Source organism: Danio rerio, chromosome 24 (genome assembly GCF_052040795.2).
Source record: "Danio rerio strain M-AB ecotype USA chromosome 24, GRCz13ab, whole genome shotgun sequence".
In the NCBI taxonomy this organism is placed as follows: Eukaryota; Metazoa; Chordata; class Actinopteri; order Cypriniformes; family Danionidae; genus Danio; species Danio rerio.
Genome location: NC_141044.1, coordinates 2,362,501 through 2,381,651, shown reverse-complemented (window position 1 = coordinate 2,381,651; position 19,151 = coordinate 2,362,501). Strand labels below are relative to the sequence as shown.

At 36.7% G+C, this 19,151-nt stretch overlaps 2 protein-coding genes across 7 annotated transcripts in view; one reads left to right on the top strand and one right to left on the bottom strand.

Annotated features, from left to right (window-relative positions):
- The window catches only part of cul2 (cullin 2), a 59,783-nt gene that overhangs the window by 2,216 nt on the left and 38,416 nt on the right, over window positions 1-19,151 (top strand). The window lies entirely within an intron of this gene.
- Window positions 186-19,151, bottom strand: part of znf271 (zinc finger protein 271) — a 27,465-nt gene continuing 8,499 nt past the window's right edge. For 2 of the 6 annotated variants that reach the window (XM_087309016.1, XM_087309015.1), the window contains exons 3-13: window positions 18,588-18,869; window positions 18,089-18,517; window positions 15,565-15,885; window positions 12,878-13,330; window positions 12,230-12,412; window positions 9,675-10,028; window positions 8,857-9,174; window positions 6,071-6,673; window positions 4,115-4,198; window positions 2,638-2,688; window positions 186-1,082 (exon numbers count right to left, since the gene is read on the bottom strand). In XM_087309016.1, the coding sequence (XP_087165142.1) occupies window positions 2,681-2,688; window positions 4,115-4,198; window positions 6,071-6,673; window positions 8,857-9,174; window positions 9,675-10,028; window positions 12,230-12,412; window positions 12,878-13,330; window positions 15,565-15,885; window positions 18,089-18,517; window positions 18,588-18,869 (3,035 nt within the window). In that variant the 3' untranslated portion in view covers window positions 186-1,082; window positions 2,638-2,680. Of the gene's footprint in view, window positions 1,083-2,637; window positions 2,689-4,114; window positions 4,574-4,782; window positions 6,674-8,856; window positions 9,175-9,674; window positions 10,029-12,229; window positions 12,413-12,877; window positions 13,331-15,564; window positions 15,886-18,088; window positions 18,518-18,587; window positions 18,870-19,151 lie in introns of those variants that run through there. The other 4 variants (XM_087309014.1, XM_087309013.1, XR_015524637.1 and 1 more) reach the window with 3 other exon arrangements.

Sequence of the window (19,151 nt, the reverse complement as noted above, 5' to 3'; positions counted from 1 at the left end):
ATATAAATATATATTGTTTATATGTTAATTTTGGTAATAATATTGAGCAATTTGCAACTGTTAATATGATTTATGAACAATACGCTTTGTAAAGTAATATTTGCTGTCTTTTAGTAGATGCAAGACTTGCTTTGTTTACCAAACAAGTGGTTCTAATTGAATTTGCATTGTACACCTTAATATTACATTTAAAATATTATTTTTTATTTAAAGTATTAAGTTTTTTAGTTACTTAAGATCATTCTCCATCAATCCATTACAAAATTCTGCAAAAATAGTAAAAAAAAAAAAAAAAGACCCCAAATTGTGTCTTGCTCTAGTTATTGCACAATATTTGAATAAAATTATTTAATGGTTAAGTTAAAATGTTTAAAATGTGTAGGTAAAATTTGTCTTCTTTTAGCCAATTAGGTAATTATTGGTTCATTTATTTATTACATTAATTTTCTGTAGCCTTTAGTATGCAAGTTGAACCCCGTTTCTGAATTTTCATTGCCAATCTTATCCAATCTTGATCGTTTGTTTTGGGTCAATTCTGAATTTCCACAAACAGTACAGAGCCTCGGGAATCGGAGATTGACCTTCCCACCAGATCCGACATATATATTATTAAAATTTCAGTCTTTAGTCTTCAACTGTACATCTCTGGAGATTCTAAACAGATGTAGGTCATGTATGAGATGTTCTGAATGGATGGAAAGTTCTATCAGGTTCCATCTGATAGGGAAGGTTTACCACAAAAAAAGCGAATGTATATTTTCCTCCTCGACTATGGCAACTAACTAAAAAAGCCACATGGACTGCTGTTGTGTGGATTCATGATGACTGAAGTGTTCTGGAGTAAGTCTTGAATATTATCAATATTTCTCAAAAACAGTTTATTTGGCATCAGAAATGGAGCGGTCTTGAATAGACACTGAAGATCTGTGTGGTGTTTGGCAGGAGAGAACTCCTGGTTTCCATCCACAGCACTTATTTTTCCTCTTTTAGAGTCATAGGACTGGACGGACACGAGGAGACCGTAACAGTCTTCACCTCATCCATTATAGCAAAGTCGTTTTCTTCAGATTTCACTTGAAATTCTGCAAAAATAAAAATACAGTGCAGTTACATTCATCGATTAATTCAGAAAGTCATTAATTAGTAGTGCTGTCAACCGATTAATTGCAATAAACACATCCAAAATAAAAAAGTTCTATTTACTTAATGCGTGTGCTGATAGCCGTGAGATATTAAACTAATATATCAGCAGTCGTACAGCCTCTTCACCCTTGTGTGTTACTCCGTCCACACAAGTGGCAAGTAGAGGACTACAGTTCGACATATATTGCAGCTGTTGAACAACATAATGCACTTTTGAGGTTTTTTTAGGCGAGAATGTAGTTGTTTAGATTGCAACTATGCAGTTTATTTATAAGGATTGGTGGCTATTTTAAATATTCATAATTTCTGAGATGCAGCACATCGGCATTCATCAGCCTGTCATACTGAGTAGAGCAAAGACAGTTCACGGTCCGCCACAAGATGGCGGCAGAGATTGCATAATAAGTCCTTATGGGAGAAAAAAAACTGATTTTTTTTCTGCGTACATTTTAAATGATTATAAATGGGTAAGTGACATCTTAAGTCAATCTCTCTTGTATGTTGTTGTGCTGTATTTATACCATAGTACTCTGGTAGTGTTTGCTTTGACATTTTTAGGGTTAATCATTGTTATCTCCTGATTGCAACAGAGAAATACTAGTAAATCTCTGTAGACTGATGGCATTTCGTGCCTTTCAGCCTTATAATCTTAAAGTGTGAGCAAAATCACATGTTTTGTCATCACTTTAGACATTACGCTAGAGAATCATTAAAATAGTAGCTCTAAAGTGAAGTGTGTGAAGTAGCAACAGTTTCTGTTGCTGGATTTTCAGACTCTCCGTGTTTGATTTTCTTTTTTTATATACACGATTATGCTGTCAAACTGTTGTATAAATGCAATATTACACTTGAAGCAGTGCAATGTGGCTGTATTATTGCCACTAGAGGGACACTAAGACACTCAGCCTGCGGACTCGAGCCAATGTAAACCTCCCACCAGTCCCACACTGCTACACGTGTGATATTACCCATGTGTGTATGTATATATATATATATATATATATATATATATATATATATATATATATATATATATATATATATATATATACATATATTATATTACATATAAGTATTTAATTAATAAATATATAAGCTTCTCAAATATATACATGTGTATTTATTTACAGCAGTGGTTCTCCAGCATTCCTGGAGGGCAACACCTCTGCATAGTTTAGCTTCAACCACATCCAACTCACACCTGCTTCATAGTCACTTGGAGTCTTGAACACCTTGATAAGTTGGATCAAAGGTGTTTGATTAGATTTGGAGCAAAACTGTGCGAGGAGCAGCCCTCCAGGAATTGAGTTTGAGACCTATGATTTACAGTATATGTAAAATAAATATGCGCACACATTATGTAAACACAAGCTTTTATTTTGGATGCAATTAGTCTTTTGACAGCACTATTTAGTATTTTTTTTAATTAGTCTCTTTATTTCACCACAAGAAGCAGTATACATTAATCAACATCCTGCATGAACGTAAATGTACCCGAATTAGCACAAGTTCTCATTGGTCGTCTCTTTCCCAGATGTTATAGGCCTATAAACCAACAAAAATACAAATGCAAATTATAAACAAAACTCAAATGAACAACGGAAAACAACAACAGCAAAACAAAACAACAACAAAAATCTATTTCTTCAAACTATAGACCTTTTTCTTGGTTGCTGCATGGAGGGCGCCATAGTGAGCAGTGCCTTCCGCTAGGCTGCTAAGAACTTCCGTTAAGAATTGTCATCAGCCAGAGCAGCGTTTCTCAACATGGTGCCAATACTGTTTTGAGTGTCTCACGGAGTGTTTTTTGTTATGCAAACACTTTAATTTAGGGTGCTTTCACACCTACACTTTTGTTTCGGAACGTGTCTCGTTTGCCCAGTTAGCGCGGTTCGTTTGGCATATGTGAACAGGGCAATCGCGTTCTGTTCCACGCCAAAGTAATCACTCCGAGATCGCTTGAATGAGGTGGTCTCGGCTCGATTGAAACGAACCCTGGAGCGGTTCGATTGCAGTGAGAAAGCGATCCGATCCGAGCGCGGTTATATCACAGTGTTTTATGGATTTGTAATAGGCATACGGCGATATGAAGAGAGAATTATGAGTAGTCTCCGGATGCCCACAAACGAGTGATGATCTCCCGGTAATCACGCGTCTCCCTCCCGGTCCTCAAATAGGCATCGTCGCGCACCCTTCTCTCATTCTCTCACCCTTACATTTGTTTGGGCTGGTTATATATTCGAAAGAAAGAGAAAATGTTGACATTAGCGATGATGAGGCTTCATTTAAACAGCACAAGATGCCGTCTGACAATGAGGGAAAAATACCTTGCAGTTTTCCATCCCATTAGATCACATTTTTTTTAAATAATCAGTCCAGGAGGGGGCGCCGATCGACGGCAGTATTAGTTTAAAGATGTTAAAAGCAAGTAAAATAGATTAAAAAGCTGTCTGAATGAGACTCTTTAAAAGCATCAGCTGCTGACCGGAAGTTCTTAGCATCCTCCTTGCGCATACAAGCAAAGCATTATGGGTAATTTTTCATTCTAAGAAAAAGGTCTATACTTAAATAAAAGAGATTGTGGTATCAAAATCCACTGATGTGATGCTGTAAAAGAAAAAAAAAAGAAAAACAAGAAAAAAATTAAAGTATAAAAAATGGCATCAGCTCTAGCTGCACCTCCATTTCAGCAGATTTCAATGGAGTTAAGTCAGCCAGAGGGTGAAGAACTAAACCATGCATAACCTTGTAAAATACACAACCATTCTGAAACTTGATAGTGTTTTCCCAACTAAGCAGTTTGTTTTCAATAGTACAACTATCATGTACAACGTGCTTGTTTGTATAGACCATGTGTCATGGATTTTGATGGAGACATCATTCTTCATCTATCTCGCATGGACGAAAACACTTTAAAACACACATAATATATTTTGAATCTGCAGTTTGACATGAGCTAAGCCAGACTCACCATCTTCATCAGAAGACACTGGCTCCTGTTTGACTTCCACACTTGTGTTTGACGGACCGGCGCCAACAGGAGCGTTCTTCGCATCTGAAGAAAGTCATTTGAATAAAAAAAAGAGAATATATATGAACAATTCTGTACAAATGTCAACCTTGCCAAGTTTTCACCAAAATACGAAAGCAAGGATTTTACAGTACTTAAGAAATACTCAAATGTCTCTATCAATGTTTTCAAACTATTCTATTTGATTTACCAAAGTCAGTCAAGTGGCAATTTCACATCTGTCACATCCATAGCCACACTTTTTCCTCATAAATGTGAAAATAAAAAAAAATTAAAAAATCTTTTTTGTTTTACAGAGAGCCGACTCTTATCATTTTGATTATCATTGTTTCTGTTGGGTTGTGCAGTTTAATTCACAGAATTTCTACAAAGCATGTTGTAGACCAGGGGTCACCAATCCTGGTCCTTGAGGGCCGGTGTCCCTGCAGGGTTTAGCTCCAACTTGCCTCAACACACCTGCCTTGATGTTTCAAGTATACCTAGTGAGAGCTTGATTAGCTGGTTCAGGTGTGTTTGATTAGGGTTGGAGCTAAAATATGCAGGACACCGGCCCTCCAGGACCGAGATTGGTGACCCCTGCTGTAGACTGTAAACCCACAGACTTTTTTGTCACATCCATAACACATGTTTGTTTTCCTTTGGAGTACAAAACATGTTTACAGATTGATAATTTTCTTGTCCCATAACCCTGTGGTCAGTTGTTCTGGAAAATATAAACTAACGTTTCAATATAATGTTAACATATACTTTCGATGTGAATTTATGTTTTGAGTTTCTACTGCAAATGTCACATCCATAGCACTGGAATTACTCATATATATATATAAAGTATGACTTCACGGAGAGCTTACGACAAGCTAACTATGGTTTGCCTTAAGAAAGTGTGGTGCAACCGAAGTGAGGACAAATTTATTTACAAACTAGCTAGTAGTTACTAAGTGTGGACTTTATGTTCCAGTTTACGATCAGCTGATGCAATCCTACCCTGTTATTCAAAAATCACTATTAACAGGGGTTTTAACACAGTTGTGTGAATATAATCAGCATCTAATGGTCAAAAGTTATTAATCGTTTATAATCAGACTTGATCGAATCAGTCTGCAAAAACACTTTGATTGACATTTTCCCTTTCTACGTGTCATCAGAGGGGAAAAGCCCCGCCCACTAGTCTTATTAGAATAGGACTTTATAGGGTTCAACGCTAAGGATTTTTTCTACTGGGCCAATTGGGCCAGTGGTTCAGATTTTTACGTGCCCTGCTAAAATTTTTATTGGCCCCACCAAAAAAAATTAATAAATAGCTTTATCTTAGCCACATATTTTAAATAATGTCTGTAAATCTAGAATTTTAAAATTGTTAATAAATGTATAATGAGCAAAAATAAAGATTTTATGCAAACGAAAGAGCAGTATGGAGAATGTGCTGGTATTTTATTGCAATTCTAAATATTTTTTATATAAATGGCTTGCCAAATTGACAACTTTTTTTTTTTGGTTCTTTTTTTCCAGCTTCTTAATTTTGCACCCATGTAATTGTCTGCTTCCAAGACTTTAGAAACAGATGTTTTCTTTTAGCCTCATAGTTTGATGTTGCCATTATGTTCTCATGTTTTCGCTGTATTGGTTGGCCCGGGCCACCGGGCAGTCCTTATTGTTGAGCCCTGAGTTAGTCTTGTTTTTGAATCAGGCATTTGTAGCTCCGCCCTCTTTTGAAAAAGAGCACAATCTCATTTGAATTTAAAGCGACAGACACCAAAATTAGGATCAAAGCCTAAAAGCGTTAGTTATAAAACAGCATCTGTGTGTTAGTTTGAGCGGAAACTTCACATACACACTCACGATGAAAAAAAAAGGGCATAATAGGGATTAATCATTTCTCAATAAACCAATTCGTACCTGGATGCATTACACGCAGGTGTTTCTTCATGGAGGACGAATGGGCGAAGAACTTGAGGCATATGGGACACTGGTAGGGCTTTTCCCCCGTGTGACTGCGCAGATGAACAGACAGATGCGCAAACTGCCTGTAGCTCTTCTTGCATTGCGGACACTGGTATGGCTTTTCTCCAGTGTGGACCCTCTGATGCACCATCAGATCCTTCGTCTGTCCGAAACTCTTCCCGCAATCAGGACACTCGAACTTGGGTTTGATCTCCTTGGTGTGTGTGCGCATGTGCACTTTCAGGTGCCCCGCCTGGTTGAAGATCTTGTCGCACTGAGGACACTGGTGTTTCTCTTCGGTGTGTGTGCGCCGGTGTAGGACCAGACTGCTGGGGTGGCTGAAGCTGCGTTCACACTCCGAGCACTGGAAGAGTTGGTTTCCGCGGTCGTAATGATGGCGGCGCTGATGACGCGCCAGATCCGACACTTTAACGAATCCTCTGTTACACTCGGTGCATTTGTGGGGGCGCTCTCCTTCGTGAACGTAACGCACATGTTTCCGGAGACCTGCCGACTTAGTGAATGTCTTCAGACACAAACTGCATGTGTGGGAAACCCCTGAAAATACGCAACATAAAAAATATTAACAATTTAAAAATATTAATACGTAAAAATATAAATACGTTTAATGTATACAGATTAGGGCTGGGCGATATGGCAAAAATGCAAGCTTGATAACTATAATCCATATTGAACGATAATTCATTCATTCATTTTCTTGTTGGCTCAGTTCCTTTATTAATCCGGGGTCGCCACAGCAGAATGAACCGCCAACTTATCCAGCACATTTTTTACACAGCGGAGACCCTTCCAGCCAAACCCATCACTGAGAAATATTGAACGATAATAATATATATACATATCATACATATTTATATATGCATATATTCATTTATATATATATATATATATGTATATATATGTGTATATGTGTATATGTGTGTGTGTGTGTGTGTGTGTGTGTATACATACATATATATACATATATACACACACACACACACACACATATATACATATATACATATATATATTATATATATATACATACATATATATATATATATATATATATATATATATATATATATATATATATATATATATACATACATACATACATACATACACACACATATACATATGGGATGGGATAGATCTATGGGATAGATGGGAGGGGAGGGACTGTGATTCAGAGATTTATGCTAAGCTGTTATCATTGTGGAAGATCACCTACTGCACCTTTAACTAGGATAATTAGTAAAGTCATTGGGCAATGTTGTGGTTTGTAGCCAATTGAACAGGGAGGATAATAATATTGACCACAGAAGCTATATATATACATATATATATAATAAGGTTAACTTGGCAAGTCATTGGACAACACTAGTTTGTTCTGTAACCAATCCAAAATTATTTTTCCTAAGGGGTCTATTAATAATGTTTCTTTAATATTTTTCTGACACCTTTTATTTCAGTGGAACAGAATTAATTTGTGATTTAGAGTTTTAATACTATGAGTGTGAATTAAACCGTGTCAATACTATGTCAACTAATTTTAAAACAGCATCATTAATATTTAATGACACATACAGTTGAAGTCAGAATTATTAGCTCTCCGGAATAATTAGCTCCTCCTGTATATTTTTTCCGGACGTTCTGTTTAATGGAGAGAATTTATTACATATAGTAATTTTAAGAACTCATTTCTAATATCAGATTTCTTTTATCAGCACATAATATTTGACTAGATATTCTTTCAGATACTAGTTTTCAGCTTAAAGTGACATATAAAGGATTAACTAGGTTGATTAGGGAAATTAGGCAAGTCATTGTATAACAGTGATTTGTTCTGTAGACAATCAAAAATGAAATATAGTTTAAGGGGGCTAATAATATTGACCTTAAAATGGCTTTAAAACAATTTAAAAACTGTGTTTATTCTAGCCGGAATAAAACAAATAAGACTTTCTCCAGAAGAAAAAAAATATTACAGGAAACACTGTGAAAAATTCCTGATTCTGTTCAACATCATTTGCAAAATATTGGAAAAAGAAACAAAATTCAAAGGGGGCTAATAATTCTGATTTCAACTGTACATGACAAACTCAATTTGCACCACTTTAGTTAAGGTCAAGAAAATAATAATGCTGCGGTTAAAAACCTTGACAACTATAACGCCTCATGACAGTCATGTTTATGACAGATTTATGACAAGTTATGTTGTCTTGGTGATGTCAAAGACATCTCAATCAATATCATCTTTGCATTTAAAGTGACAACTGAGCTAATGACATTTAATGGCATGCATATGACCTCATTAATATTCATGATCATGTCATGTTTATAAAGGTGTGATGACAGTCTTATGAAACCCCTGATTAATAAAAGGACTTAGCCGAAAAGAAACTAAAGGAATGAATGAGTTCCTTCTAGCCAAGAAATGTTATTTCACTAACACTGGCTTATTACCTGCTTATTAATGTGATATTAACTGTATATCAGCACTTATAAAGTATGGTCTTTTTTTTGGACATCCCTAATCAATATCTAAACTCAACTATTGCCTTACTATCTATTAATAATCAGCTAATTAGTAGTTTATTTAGCTAAAAGTCCTGGTTAATGGTTTGTTTATAGAGTGAATTGTAAATTAAAGCGTGACCTTTATTTCTTGTAGCATTTATTGAAAGATTACACATACTCATTGCGATAGCTTGCTACTTGAATATATATCTTACCAGAGTGAAATGTATCTTGGTGGCTCTTTACAGCAGCCTCAGAGATGAATGTTTGATCGCACATTGAACACTGGAGAGGGTTTTGTCCCGGGTGGGTGCTCTGGTGCGAGATCAGGTTCCTCCTCCAGCGAAAGCTAAGGCCGCACTCGGTGCATTTATACCGCTTTTCAGTGGTGTGAATCCGCTGGTGGATTTTAAACATGCACTGCTGACTGAATTTCTTCCCACAATGACTGCATTCAAACGGCTTTTCTTGAGAGGACGCTTTTGGTTTTCCTGCCGCGTTCTCAGATCCACTTTGCTTCTTTGCGGAGGTTTCTAGGAAACATAATAAATAAAATAAATGTATTAACATAAATGTAAATGAATTAACATAAATGTGTTACCCTTGTGTGCTGTTGAGGATGTTTTCATCCACTTTAAGGTGATTTTGAAGCTTAATTTAGTCACAAATTTCTCTGTGTTTTAGTAAATTAAATCATTAAGGCAAGACATTGTAAGAGGCTCAGGTAAATAAAGTTACAGCCACACTTTTCTATTTGATTACTTGAATGCTATTGATGAGATATCTCGTCAATTAAGAGATAGTTGCTGCGTCCCAATGTGCATACTTGTACTATGTCCAAAAAGTATGTACTTTTTTTGTAGTTGAGTGTGTAACGAGTATCACTGCTTCCCAAATGGCACACTATAAACTAAGCACTTATGCATTTACACACTCAACAGAATTGTATATGAATTTAGTGTCGTAGTCCTTAAAAGTCTCAGCAACATCAGGTTCATGCTGACATTCACTGCTGGATGGTGGTTTCACTTACTTTCATGGGTCCGCATGTGAGTGCGTAGGAAACTGGGACGCCCGAAACCCTTAGAGCAGATGGGGCAGTTGTGTGGCCTCACTCCTGTGTGTATTTCAAGATGCTTCTTTAAGTCTCCTGGGGTGTAGAAGCTCTTATTGCACACAAAGCAGACGAACGCACGCTCTCCTGTGTGTGATCTTATGTGCACCACCAGAGCCGAGCGCTGCCGGAAGCTTTTGTTGCAGGTGGGGCAGTTGAAGGGTCTTTCTCCGGTGTGAATGCGCTCGTGTTGTAATAAACCCTGGCGTCGACCAAACTTCCTCCCGCAGTAAGAGCAGGCGAAACATTTCCCCTCCACATCCACGTGCTGATCTGTTTAAATTGCCAAGAAGAAAACATACCGTCAAAATGGCTATTAATTAAACTAGACAGACAGTATTATCTCCAACTCGGTTTTTATTTTATTGAAAATGATTCGCCATCCTGTAATTATATTTCCTAAGTGATGTTTAAAATAATAAACACAGTATTCCTTATAGTATTTTTTTTCTTCTGACAAAAGTCTTATTTATTTTAGTTTGGCTTATTTCATTTAAGTTTGGTTTTATTTATTTTATTTAATAACAAAAATAAAACAAATAAAAATGTAAATAAATAAAATGTAAATCTTTATTTCCAGGCTTTTGAAATGGACATTAAAATTAATGTGGAATTGGCATTGCTTGGATGTTCAAGGCCTTGGCCTAAGCATCAACAATTGGCCTAAGCCTTGGCCTAAGCATCAACAACTCTCCCTTATTTTTGGCATGGTGCTGGCCATTCTGAGTGATTCTGATGCAGTGGAAATCCACAACACCTCCAAGTTTTTTTGGTTAGGTGAAATGGTTTCTGGCCAGAAGCTGGAAAAGTTACGTTTCTCTAGACTTGGCAAACAGAAGATGTATGACAAAAAAATGTGGCACCTTCCTTAGATTTATAGGTTAATAATGTCTTAGTAATTGTTTTTTTGTCATATTTTTCTTCTTCTTCATTCATTCATTTTCTTGTCGGCTTGGTCCCTTTGTTAATCTGGGGTTGCCACAGCGGAATGAACCGCCAACTTATCCAGCATTATTTTACGCAGCGGCAACCCATCTCTGGGTTGAGAAAGAAACTTCTTCTTCCTTTTTACATGTAATTTTATGTTGTTTCTTGTTCCATTAGTCTGGCTAATATATATATATATATATATATATATATATATATATATTTTTTTTTTTTTTTGATGGTGCTGTAGAATTGCTGTATTGTTTGCTAGTGTTTTGATGCATGTTCCATTTAGTATTAAGTAATATAACAGATATAATTTTATCAAAATATATATAAATATATATAACACACATGTATATATATATATATATATATATATATATATATATATATATATATATATATATATATATATATATATATAACATATTAAATTAAATAAATTAATAATTTAAATATTTTAATAATTTATTTTATTGTTTTTTATATATATATATATATATATATATATATATATATATATATATATATATATATATATATATATATATATATATATATATATATACATACATGTATGTGTGTGTGTATTTATTTATTTATTTATTTATTTACTTTTTTGTTTTATTTATTTATTTAATTAATTCATATTTACTTATTTTTATTTATTCATTTTTTATTTGTTACCATTGGCACTCTCTTTTCATTTAATTAGCTCTGTAAAAACAAGTATCCTTGCTGGCATTTTAAGAATTTGACGAGAAGTAGGCACTGTTATAATAACTTTGTTTATTGAATGAATAATTGTTAATATCCCCTGCCCTATGACTATCCTGTAGTATTGCAGAAAACCCCTCTGTTCTCCTTTTGAGTATGTGAACTTTCCAAAAACAAGTTTCTTAGTTTATGTCTCATAAAATGATTAAAATAGCAAATGTGACCCATCTATTTTAGTAACCAAATGACTATTGAGGGAACATCTATACAAATATCACTTTTTTCTAAAGGTTTTTTTATACCACAGGTGTTCCTGGAGGGCCGCAGCCCTGCATAGTTTAGCTGCAACTCTAATTAAACACACCTGATAAAACTAATTGAGTCTTCCAGGCTTGTTTGAAACCTGCAAGTTCGACCTATTCAGGTTAAAGTGACATTTAAAGGCTTAACTAGGTTAATTAGTTTAAAGCTATGTTAATTAGGCAAGACATTGTATAACAGTGGTTTGTTATAACAACCCAAAACTAATATTGCTTTAGGGGGCTAATAATATTGACCTTAAAATAAAAAAATGATTTTATTCTAGCCGAAATAAAACAAATAAGACTTTCTCCAAACGAAAAAAAAATAGGAAATACTGTGAATAATTCCTGAATCTGTTAAACGTCATTTGGGAAATATTTGAAAAAGAAAAACAATTTCACAGGACAGCAAATAATTTAGACTTCAATTGTGTATAGTTAGATTACACCACTTATAATGTCGCTTGAGATCGATCAGGGTAGTAAATAAATGCCCTTCATGCAATTTATCTGGGCAGTTCTTACCTGGATGAAATATGAGCTGATGTTTTCTCAGGGAAGTGGCGAGAGCGAAGGTTTTGCCGCATATGATGCAAAAATATGGCTTCTGATGATCTGGCAGCTCTGAACTGGAGCTGGGATTGGCATCATGCTCTTGATTCGCTGAGAGACTCAAGTCCATCCCCATCTCTGATTGGTTGCTTGTTTCTATAAAAATAATATATGCAACTTAAAGTTGAACCAGAAGCTGAGATTGTTAGTTTGTTTTGTTTTTAGGCGTGGCTAACATACTAAGCCACACCCCTCCACCTGTTAGTTTTGACAATAAACAGAAACGGTGAGGAGGAGGAGGAGTCTGTTAGGTTGTAATAACTCTCCCCAAACCCTTTTACCCATCTCTTCCTGAATAAAATGCCTACTTTACTACATCCAATCAGCTTACAGTATAAAAAACAAGCCACGCCCACTGTTTTCTCATTGAATATTCTGTTTCTCTAGGAAATGCATCAAAAAACAGTCGCAGCTCCCAGTTCATGCGAACTCTAAACAACAAATCTCACGTGTTCTGTAGCTCCAGCTCAACTTTAATTCAGACTAAACATTGCATATCCTGCAATATGCACATTGTGATATCGATGCTGTAATAATATACTGTGCAGCTCTAGAACCTACTGTCTTCAGAAAGCATGGCCGATGATCCAGAAGCCCCGCAGGCGTCCTCCAGCTCCTCCTCCTGAGGAAAACCCCCATCATTTCCGTCCTGCTGCTTGTTCACGTGGGACAGCATGTGTGCCTGCAGGCTGCTGGGTCGAGGGAAGCTCTTCGAGCACAGAGGGCAGCTGTGTGGCCTGATGCCGGTATGCGTGCCCATATGAGTCTTCAGATCTCCCGAGCCGTAGAAGCGTCTGCAGCAGACGAAGCATTCGAAGGGCTTTTCTCCAGTGTGGATCTTCCTGTGCACGATTAACACCGAGCGCTGCCTGAAGCTTTTGTTGCACACATTGCAGCGGAACGGCCTCTCGTCGGTGTGAGTGCGCTTGTGTTGCTCCATGTCTTGATGCCGTCCGAATATTTTTCCGCAGAACGGACAGGTGAAGCGCTTCCTTTCTGCAACACTCAAACACTCTGTTGGAAGAAATGCATTAAGGGGATTTTTAAATGATGCAAACTTTGAAATGACAGCAACATTCGGACAATATTGTAGTGTGCAATCATGTTATATGCCCAAACATAACATTATATAGGTGTACAGCAACATTTGTGCAACCAAAAATGTTCAGCTGAAACAGCAATGTTTGGTTCCCAGAGGAAATGGCATTGAAGAAACCGCTTAAGTGAAACTTCTGGTGCATTTTTTCAACCTGTGAGCTTGAGGAGAAATATTATGCCCCTTTTTACAAGATATAAAATGCGCCTCTGATGTGCCTAGAGTGTGTATGTGAAGCTTCAGCTCAAAATACCACACAGATAATGTTTTATAACTCTCTGAAACGGACGCTCTTAGGCTTTAATACAAATTGTGGCCTTTTGGTGACTGTCGCTTTAAATTCAAATGAGATTGTGCTCTTTTTAATAGAGGGCGGAGCTACAAATTGCAGTCGTTATAACAATGTCATCTTTCTATTTAAAATGTCATAATTAAGCGAATGACACTTAATGAGTCTTATAAACGCCTCTTCAAGTGTCACTAAAAAGTTAAACTTGCACTTCAACCATCATACACTCGGTGCAAGACTTTTGTGCTATTTTCAGACCAGCGCAACCCTAATTTTCACATTTTGCGCACTGTTGTTTAAATAATAAATACATTTGTGCCACTTTGTGGACTCATGGGTGTGCTGGTCTAAAAAGGAGGTGTGTTAAGGCGCATTGTTGGTGTGTTGCTATTTTGAGGAACTGAAATAGACCGCACCATTGACCAATTGACTAAAAGCTGCTCTAAAGTCCAGCAGAGCACGTTAGTTATGCACCTATGCAGGTCCAAAGGCTTACACACAACTGAATACATACAAGATGAACAGCAATACAAAAATATCTTTACAGATGAAAACAATTCAATGATTAAAATTATACAAAAATTATTATTTTCTACATCAATACAAAAACCACTGCCTCCATGCCTTCTTCACCTTAGGGGGCTTTTTTCAGTTTATTCCTGACAATCTGCATCTGCAAAATGTTATTATTATTAGCAGTATTATTTATTATATGTATATTTATGTTTGTTTTAATTAAAACGAGATTAGATTTGTTGACCTGTGGGGTTTTGGAGACGTCTGCATCACCATATGGGGCATAAAAACAGGACGTGTTGTTCATTTATTGCTTTGCTGGAGATTAGAACTGAATTTAAATATAGTTTTGAAACAAATCTGTGCACTTAACAAATTAAATTAAAAATGTCGGCTAATGGATGTCTTCAGTGGAGTGAGTTTCCACCGTTTCCTTACTCCACCAAAGTAAAGGAGTAAAGAATAAAAATTAAGTAAAGAGGCTGAATGGAGGAGGCTCGTTCTTTATCCTCGCGCTGCAGATGCTTTGTTTAACTGTTTTCTCACTACTGAAGCATTCAGTTTGTCACTTAAAAAGTCCACTATATAAATAGCAAATGCGGCATGGCCCGACGCAACTGACCTTTTAAAGGGAATGAGAGAAGAGACTCTAATTGGTTTAATCCACGTTATGCTCAAAAAACAACCAGAACTCATTAAGAGAATAAGCACAGCCCTGTTAGACCATGTGCTGCAGCGCAGAGTGTATTTTTCCATCCTTAAAATAGCAAAAGTGGATTCAGACACAGCTTTAATGCTTATGCAATGTGCGCTTTAGACTTTGTGCCTAGATTATTAAAACAGAGCCTGTTTAAAAAAAATAAAAATTATTTCTAGACATTGAAAAAAAGTCACACAAACTAACGTTTTTTTAACGTTTAACGTTTTATTAACGTTTTAAATAAATATACATTTATCAAGGAAAGTTAAAGAATATGTTGATGGGTAAAAATTGAGGACTAATGTACTAGGGGCTCCTCAAAAAATATTTAGACAGTGTAAAAATTTATTTATATAAACAAAGCGTAATACTGTTTTTTAAAAACTAAAGATTAAATTTTCAAATTATAAAAAAATTTTTTTTATAGATGTTTAAATATACAAATATTCTTTAAAAATCTTTCTTTTATATTGATTATCATTTGGGGGTGCGTCACATTAAATATTCTCCTAATTAAACCACAAATCTGTGAATCTGAATATTTATTAACCCCCATTAATCCTCATATAATGTCTTCCATATTTAGTGAGCTCTGCTATTTCTCCTAAGTTGAAATATTTTAAAAACTAAAGTTACACAGTCCTCACCTGGATGAGCGACACGCTGATGCTTTATCAGGGAGAAGGAGACTGAAAACTTGCGGTCACAGATCATGCACTGATACGGCTTCTCCTCCGTATGATGCGTGCGGTAATGCTTCTTCAGGTTTACGTCTTGACTGAAGTGTTTCCCACACTGAGAGCACTGGTACGGCTTCTCTCCGGTGTGAACACGCAGATGGATCCGGAGCTTGGCTTGCTTGTTAAACCTCTTTTCACAGTGATTGCACTGGTATGGCTTTTCTTCATCAGAGGACTGCTGGTCAGCTGTAAACTCTTCATCTGGAGGAGCGTACGCTGGTCCAGTGTCTGAAGGAGAAATGGCACAACGTTAAAACTCTCGTGAAGTGCTTAGAAATGTGCATTTTTAATCGATGTTTGACGTAATGTCAACAGAAACATGAAGAGAGATGGAAAATAGTGTAGCTCCTACAGCCACAGCTCTGCCAGTGAAAGTGGTTCAGCTCAAGCACATCTTGAAGGGGGCGGGGCCAGTCAGATACTAGAGAGCATTTGATTGGTCAAAAGATCTGAAGAGAAACTGAAGTATGAAGTGTCATGAAAAAAACATTGATGCATTTAGGCGGAAGTGACACACTGTAAGCCTTACATGTTTATTAGGGATGCACTGAATATTCGGCCACCAAAAATGGCCCAAAAGTCCATTAATGGGACATACTTAATGTCTTAAATTCCTAAAGTTGACCCTTAAATGTTATTTATGCACTTTCCCTATTTAAAACACTATCAAATCTTTCTCAAATGTCAGTCAAAAGACAAGCTTAACCACTCAACAGCTAGATGTTATCTCTAGATGTTATTTAATGTCCACTGAGTGGTACGATAGGGTTCGGTAAGCTTTTAAGGCTGTTTCTACTGTCAAAAGGTAGCAAAAAAACGAGACCAGTGGCGAAGCAGATGTGATCATACACAGATGTTTAGTACACAGGCATAGCCATAACCATGGAACGGTCCTAATAATTGCCATAATTTCTTGCAGTTTTCGGCCTTGCTGTCCTCTTTTTCGGCCAAGAACTTTCATTTTGGTGCATCCCCTGTGTTTATATTAGTTTTATATCATCTAAACGTGAAATTCGTCAGTTTTGGAGCATACTAGCTTATAGATATCCTAAATACTAACACTAACATCTCTTAATTTCATTGGACCTTAAACCCAGAAATGTGGAGGGAGATTTTTAGACCAGTGAGATTTCATAGTGGACCACACTTGTGAAATATTTTAGAGACAGTCAAAATTCCACAGGAAGGCTAACACATGTATATTTGACCATTCTTTAGGGTGATACAATGGAAGATAGTTGGACAATTGCTGTAAATGTACTGATTGTGATTACTAGACTCACCCTTTCGAATTACTCTCTAGCAAGATGTGCTGGTGACACAGATGAGAGGTTTGCTGTGACTGTGTTGAGTATTGTTTTTGAACCCAAATAAGGACTAAATGTGTGCTGAGTGTAGTTTTGTCTGTAATTGCTAACATATCGGAGACTGTAAGGGTCTGTATGTGTTCATTTATTGATTTACAGTGTTCATTCGGTCATGAAAAACCTGGAATAGTCAAGGAATTTTGACATGTCATTTTCCACACCTGGAAAAGTTTTGGAAAAGTCATGGAAAGTAGTTTAACAAATATCTGTATACTTAAATATGGGTTAGTTGCCTTCTTTTCTGTCCATGGCCAAACTCATGCTCTCACATTATTATTGCTGTCCTCTTTTTCGGCCAAGAATTGTCATTTTGGTGCATCCCTAGTGTTTATATTAGTTTTATATCATCTAAACGTTACATTTGTCACAGTTTTGGAGCATACTAGCTTATAGATATCCTAAATACTAACAACAATGATACATTACCATCTCTTTTAACTTCATTAGGCCTTAAACGCAGAAATGTGGAGGGAGATTTTTAGACCAGTGAGATTTCATAGTGGACCACACTTGGGAAATATTTGAGAAACATTTAAAATTCCACAGGAAGGCTAATAAGTGTATATTTGACCATTCTTTAGGGTGATACAATGGAAGATAGTTGGACAATTGCTGTAAATGTACTGATTGTGATTACTAGACTCATCCTTTCGAATTACTCTCTGACAAGATGTGCTGGTGACACAGATGAGAGGTTTGCTGTGACTGTGTTGAGTGTTGTTTTTGAACCCAAATAAGGATTTAATGTCTGCTGTGAGTAGTTTTTTCTGTAATTGCTAACATATTGGAGACTGTAAGGGTCTGTATGTGTTCATTTATTGATTTACAGTGTTCATTCGGTCATGAAAAACCTGGAATAGTCAAGGAATTTTGACATGGCATTTTCCACACCTGGAAAAGTTTTGGAAAAGTCATGGAAAGTAGTTTAACAAATATCTGTATACTTAAATATGGGTTAGTTGCCTTCTTTTCTGTCCATGGCCAAACTCATGCTCGTACATTATTACAACAGAAGATACTTGGACAATTGGTGTAAATGTACTGATTGTGATTACTGGACTCACCCTTTTGAGCAGAATCCAGAGAGTGCTCGGATGATGGAGACGCAGCTCTTTCAGCCTCCTCCAGTTGAATTTGAGCACTGCTTTCATTAAATCCGTCGCTCTCAATATTGTCAGCAAACTCCACAGACTGCGCTTCACCGCAGTCATTTAGTGGGTCGGTTTGTAAGTGTCGGTCTACATCTTCAGAGGCCAGAGAACCGCAGGGTCTCTCATTGTCATTATCTTCCAAATGGTGGACGTGGTCTGATTCAGAGAAGGTCTGATCGTGAGACGTGAGATTGGATGGATCTGAAAAGCTGTTGACGCAGTCGGGACAGCGGTGGGAAATCTCTCCGGTGTGTGTCAGCTCGTGCTCCTCCAGATCGCAGTCAAAATTCCTCCCACATTCGACACAGATTAAGCACTTTCCCTCCGTACTCACGTCTTCACCTATAAACGAGAGGGAATAATTCATTTACTGATGAACAATTCATTTATTAGTACATAAAAAGATCTGTACCTTGATGAAATGCACGCAGATGTCTTTTCAAGGAGGATAACAGGGCGAAGTTCTTAACACAGATCACACAATGGAAGGCCTTGGCATCAGTATGGACGAGCTGATGAGTCTTGAGGTCTCGCTCGCGCGCGAACGTCTTTCCACACTCCAGGCATTGGAAAGGCCTCTCGCCGGTGTGAATGCGGACGTGTTCGGACAGATGCTGGATTCGGGAAAAACCCTTCCCACACTGAGAGCACTGAAACGGCTTCACGGTGGCAGACAAACTCTTATTGAGCTCATCTGTGGAAATAGAAAACCATAACGTTATGTAGTCTCCTTTAACTCTTCAGTGTATTTGAGAGCTAAATAATAGCTATTTTCCATCCATACTAATGAAGGCATCGTAACAAAGAAAAGGCAGCAAAGAAACCAAAATGTGTACATGAATGGTTTAATGCAAAATAGCGTCTTTACATTACACTAAAACATTTGCGAATGAAGCAGCGTTTCCATCCAGTCATCGAAAACAAAATCATCACATCCTGGTAAACTGGTGCCAAATATCAGACTGATAAATGTAGT